At 35.4% G+C, this 6,430-nt stretch overlaps 1 protein-coding gene across 1 annotated transcript in view; it reads left to right on the top strand.

Annotated features, from left to right (window-relative positions):
• The window catches only part of LOC106880428 (organic cation transporter protein), a 79,477-nt gene that overhangs the window by 59,695 nt on the left and 13,352 nt on the right, over positions 1 to 6,430 (top strand). Inside the window, exon 4 of the mRNA XM_014930342.2 lies at positions 4,308 to 4,462. Within this exon, the coding sequence (XP_014785828.1) occupies positions 4,308 to 4,462 (155 nt within the window). The remainder of the gene's footprint in view (positions 1 to 4,307; positions 4,463 to 6,430) is intronic.

Below are 6,430 nucleotides of genomic sequence, written 5' to 3'. Positions count from 1 at the left end.
TATATATATATGTGTGTGTGTGTGTGTGTCTGTGTGTGTGTGTCTGTGTGTGTGTGTCTGTGTGTGTGTCTGTGTTTGTCCCCCCAACATCGCTTGACAACCGATGCTGGTGTGTTTACGTCCCCGTAACTTAGCGGTTCGGCAAAAGAAACCGATAGAATAAGTACTAGGCTTACAAAGAATAAATCCTGGGGTCGATTACCTTGACTCAAAAAAGAGGCGGTGCTCCAGCATGGCCACAGTCAATGACTGAAACAAAAGAGTAAAAAGAGAGTAATTCACCACCAAAAAGCTTGCAAAAAAAAGAGGAAAGGCAACATAGAGGAGATACAAATTGAAAGATCAGAAATAACGAAAAAGAAAATTACAGAAGAAAAAACAAGTATGCAGAAAGGAAAGAAAACAACAATAAAAAGTAAGAGAGGGATAGAGATGGTTGAGACACAAAAACCAGGAACAGCAGGAGAGAATAGAGACGGAAAACAGGAAGGGGTACCAAAAGGAAAAAATGTGAGGATGATGATAGAGTATAAAAAGAGCATAGAAATAGAGAAACAGATCACTAAAATGAAAAATGTAATCAGATTAAAATTATCAGGGAATGAGGATACCAAAGACAATAAAGGCAGTTTTGCTAGAGAGAAAGGAGAAAGATTAAAAGAATTATTTGGTGAACAAATTGTAATAACAGAGTTGCTGGTTCGATGCGATGAACTACCACCAGTGGTGCCATTTGATGACATAATAGAGTACATAGTAAATTGAAAGTAAGTGAAATTTGTAAAACTTAAAATAATGTTTTAAAACCAAAAAAAAATGTAAAAAACAATAAGCAGTTCGTGAATAATGTGTTACATAAGCAGTTAAATGACACTGCCTACATGTGGGGCACAGGTAAGACATTTCATTTTTCATTATATCATTATATTCATAATTTCATTCGATTTATGTTTTATGTACCCCACTGTATTGTGTTGCCTGTTTTTGTTTGTCCCTTCTTTGTAAGAGCCAATGTGCTCATAATAAAGAATAAAGCAGAGATAGGAGCTCTCTGAACTTTGCCCAGGCTATTCTTATTCTAGCAGCTACACTTTCAGAGTATCCACCCCAACTACTGACTTGGTCACCTAGGTAACAGAAGCTATCAACTATTTCTAGTTTTTTCCCCTGGCATGTGATGGAAGCTGTTTTCTACATTTTCAGTGTTTATTGCCCATTATTATTATTATTATTATTATTATTATTATTATTATTATTATTATTATTATTACTATTAAGGCAGTGAGCCAACGAAATTATTAACATGCTGGGAAAAATGTGTAACAGCATTTCATCCATCTACGTTCTAAGCTCAAATTCCACTGAGGTCAACTTTACCTTTCATCCTTTCGGAGTTGATAAATGTTGTGGAGTGAACTGACACCCTTGCATGTGACTATCAGTGGACTGGATGAGTCTTATAAATAGATGAACCAATAGACAATTGAAGTCGAACTGTGAGAGCATTAATCTTGTTATTGATTCTGCATTGGAGTATTGGATTGTTATTGTGCAAAAGGTAACTAATTCTTGTGACATTGCTTATTGTTGTGTGGTTATATTTGGTACTGTAATATATTGCTACACATAAACATCATATATTGTCACTGACAATATAACTATAAAATAAGTATCAGTCAAGCACTAGGATCAATGTAATTGACTTACACCCTCCCCCAAAATTGTTGTGCAAAAAATTAAAACTATAATTATTCTTATCATTATTATATTCAAATCACATAATGTGAAAACATCATTTTTTTACTTTGTCTTTTGAAAGACATTTTAGTGAAGCATTACTGAATGAAATTTTCTTTGGAGTATTTGTAAAATGAAACTATAATTACCTATAGAGAGGCTACTCTTGGTTTCTGGGAAGGGGTAGACCACAGAAAAAACATTTTTTTTCCAGAAAATTTTAAAACTTTATGAAGCTTGCTTCTCAACCATATTGTTTCAAGTTCAGTTACGCTATGCAGCACCCTGGGCAAGTTTTCTTCTATGATAGTCCTGGGCCAACCAAAAGTCTTGTGAATAAATTTGATAGATAGAAACAGGAAAGAAGTCCATTGCATAGGCATGTGTGTGTGTGTGTGTGAGAGAGAGAGAGAGAGACAGACATACAGACAGACAGAGAGTATGTGTATGCATGTGTGTATGTGTGTGTCTGTGTTTGTGCTGTGTTTGTCTCTCACCGCTACTTGACAACCATAACTTTGCAGTTTAGCTAAAGAAACCAATAGAACAAGCACCAGAGTTTAAAATAAGGACTGGGATCAATTTGTACCACTAAACCTTTCAATGTGGTGCCCAGCATAGCTGCAGTCTATTGACTAAAGTAAAAGGTAAAATTTCTTTCTCCTCGTCTTTTATGTAAAACCCCACACAGATTGTTGACTGTACTTGTGAAGTACTCCTCATCTATTCCCCTGTGGCTAATAAAACAAATCCTTATCATTATTATTACTATTATTATTATTCAGGCTGGCAGAATCATTAACCTGTTGGATGAAATGCTCAGCGGTATTTTGCCCGTCACTATGTTCTGAGTTCAAATTCTACCAACGTCTACTTTGTCTTTCATTCTTTCAGGGTTGATAAATTAAGTACCAGTGAAACACTGGGGTCGATGTAATCGACTAATCCCCCTGCCCCAAATTTCAGGCCTTGTGCCTTTAGTAGAAAGGATTATTATTATTATTATTATTATTATTATTATTTTATCATTTACTTCTCAGAACGTTTGGTTTTGTTTGTCCTGGCAGATTCTGTGAGAGCAGACTGCAACCTATTGTCAGAGACCTCACAGGGTTTCTTTCTGCACATTATAAGGTTTGATACTTGGTTGTTAATTATCATGGGAGACATTCAGCATCCAAGAACCAATCTCAAAATCCTAGCTGTCCTCAGCAAAGCAGTTTTTTGAGCTTGCTCTGCTTTCAAGTCAATTCTGATTTCTTCGACATGTTTCTCGAACTAGGCTGTTAGTGCTCTGAGTGCCCCTACAACTACTGGAATGACAGACACTCTCTTCATAGTCCACATTCTTGCAATTTTGTCTTTTAGTAGTCAGTACTTTTCAATCTTTTCTAGTTCTTTGTCACTTATGCATGCATCTCCAGGTCTGCAATATCTATGATATCGGTTTCCTTTTTTCCTTTATCTACCACGATATCTGGTCTACAAGCCTCAATTAGGGAGTCACATTGTATTGTAAAATCCCTCAGTATCTCATGTTCCTTGTTCTCGGTGACTCTTTCGGGTTCATGTTCATACCACTTCCATGCTCTGTTCAGGCCGTACTTTTCACATAGCCTCCAGTGGACGAACTTAACCTCGTTATTGTGTCTCCTTTTGTAGTGCTTTTGGGCCAGCTTGCTACACTCACTCACAATATGCAAGATTGTTTTGTTTCTGCTGCCATAATCCTACAAATGGGCAATTCGTTACTCTTATCTATTTGGAACTTGGTGTAATTAGTTCTCAGAGCTTGTTCCTGGGCACTGCCTCAGTGCATCCTTTCAGATCACTTTTTCTTAGCCATCTCCAAGTGTTGACCTTGTCTTATCATTATTATTATTGTTATTGTTATTATTATTATTATTATTATTATTATTATTATTATTATTATTATTATTAAGGTGTTGAACTGGCAGGATGATTAGGGGTGTTGTTCTGAGGTCAACTTTGCCTTTCATACTTTTGAGTTGACAAAATAAGTACTAGTCATGAACTGTATTTAATGGTATCAATTAATCCACTGCCCTCAAAAATGTTGACTTTGTCCCTAAATTAGAAACCATCATAAAACAACTGCCAAAAAACCATCAACCCATGCTGGCATAAAAGACTGAAACACTTAAGATGATAAGTACAGTACTAATGGTGTTGGGATAAGCACATAGCCTATAATTTTAAGTATTTCCTCCTTCTCTCTTTCTTTGCTTTCATAATTTTAAAGTTCTAGAGTTTCATGCTCAAAAAGCAAAAACAACAGCAACCCCGCCCCTTAAAAAACACTAAAATCCTAAGTGATATATATGACTGCATTTTCAAAAATTTTCAGATGCAACAGAATTTTACATCAGTGAATAGATCACATTTTTGAGTGCCAAAAACTTTAACACCATTTTACAAATAGATGTTTAAGTGAAGTTAATGGTCTTTTGCATGTTTCTGAATGGTTAGCTTATGTTTTGAATACTGCAACTGCAATAATTATTTTACCATTATTATACTAACTTCCATTAATTTCTATTCTGTTTCAGGAAGGGCCGAAAGTTGTCTCTTTATTTAGCACTTCTTCTCAGCATTGTAACAGTCCTCCCACTCTATTTTGTTGGAAGCTTTGAAGCTCTTGCCACACTCCGTTTCTTTGCTGGTTCATCAGGAGCCAGTATTTTTATGGTTGCATTTATTCTTGGTGAGTTGATGATTACACTTCAGATAACCCCTTCCTAAAAAAAATCAAGAACAAATACATCTACAGAAATAAATACATGTCCACCTAAATCAAACGATCAACATCCAAAAGAACACAAACACAGAAAACTGACCCATCACCTAGAAGTAAACCATTCTATATCTAATAACAGGGACTAATCATCAATTAGAAACACTAGAATAAACCAACGTACAGTTAGGAGTAATTTTTTCTCCCCAGCGACTAGAAACATCCAAGAGTCCTATTTACCCAAACAGCACAACAAGCTCCCCAGCATTCCAAACATAATTAAGCACCCCAACAATTCATTCCAATGAAGAAACCCTAACCACGTGCTCCCAACCAGTTTACCCAGACAGCAACACCAACCTCTCAGCAATCTCAATATAATAAGTAGTAATAATATTGATTTAATTAATAACAATAATAACACCAATTATAACTTCTACCAACCGAATTACAATAAACATTTTTTAGACCAAGTGGAGAGAAACAGGGACACACGTTGGAACAAAACTTACAGGAGAAACCCAAAGTAATTAACTTATCAAAGAAAACTCTCTCTATAACAAAAATCAATATACTAGCCAAAGGTTTAAAGTTTACTCCAACCCCACAAAGATCTAACCATAATGAAATTAAAGACAATATTTCGGAATTCTGCAGAAAACTACGACTTGCTGAAACACTAACTGACTACAACAACGAAGATGAATCACTAGTCAAAAACAGAAGTAATTACCTTCCACATAAGGGTAGAAATAAAACACTGGATGACTTCTGAGACCATATCCAAAATTTCCCTTATACATCCCATAAACAAAAAATTAATTCGAACCTCAACAATCTAGAAAGGAAAAATCTAATTGAACTACAAAACGACAAAGACCTGACAATTAAAGAAGCAGACAAAGGAAGTGCTGTAGTTCTGATGAACACAGAACCCTATAAAAACCTAGAATTATCCATACTAGAAAACGAGGCCTTCTACGAAAAAGTTATAAACTATAAACAACAAAAAATAATGAAAAATCTTGCAGCCTTAATTCTTCTACATGGAAAAGGCCTGACAGAAAAAGAAACAGACTACATCACGAACTTCAAATGTAAACCCAGTCTTTTTTACGGCCTTCCTAAAATACACAAGAGCAAGATAATCAATGAAGCTTGCAAACAATCACCAGGCAAATACATAAATATCCAAATGCCAGAAGACTTAACTTTAAGACCCATTGTAGCTGGGCCAGCCTGTGAAACCCACCGCCTAAGCAATTTTCTAGACATCCTACTGAAACCCTTACTGAAATACATCAAAAGTTTAATTAGAGACAATTTAGACATGCTAGAGCACTTACCAAAAACAATTAATGAAGAGGCAATATTGGTTACCCTCGATGTTATCAATCTTTACACCAACATTCCACGTGACTATGGAATAAAAGCAATTAAATTCTGGTTGGAAGTACCCCGAAGTACTCCCGGAATGCATAAATCAGATCTTTATTGTTGAATCTTTGAAATTTATACTTCAGAACAATTATTTCCTGTTTGATGACACATACTATCATCAGAAATGCGGAATTGCGAAGGGAACGAAAGCAGTCCCTGTTCTTGCGAACCTAATAATGGGTTATTTTGAATTCACCTTATATGAAGTATCACTTCAGAAATATGGTTACCCATTTTACCTTTACATAAGAGAAAATTGGAAAAGATACCTGGATGACTGTTTTATCATTTAGAAGGAGAACATCGACAAAATTTTCGATTTCAAATCAACACTAAGAACAACAAAACATAACACCACACCTCATCTCAAAACACCACTATTTATATCAACACACAACCCCAGAAACAGTGAGGCATTCAACACTATTGTGAAAAATCTTCTTTTACTAACTAGAGATCCCAAAATGAATGACATCCTGAAAACGCACAAACTCATTA

This window comes from Octopus bimaculoides, chromosome 10 (genome assembly GCF_001194135.2).
Source record: "Octopus bimaculoides isolate UCB-OBI-ISO-001 chromosome 10, ASM119413v2, whole genome shotgun sequence".
NCBI classification, from domain to species: Eukaryota; Metazoa; Mollusca; class Cephalopoda; order Octopoda; family Octopodidae; genus Octopus; species Octopus bimaculoides.
This window is presented reverse-complemented; position numbering and strand designations above follow the sequence as displayed.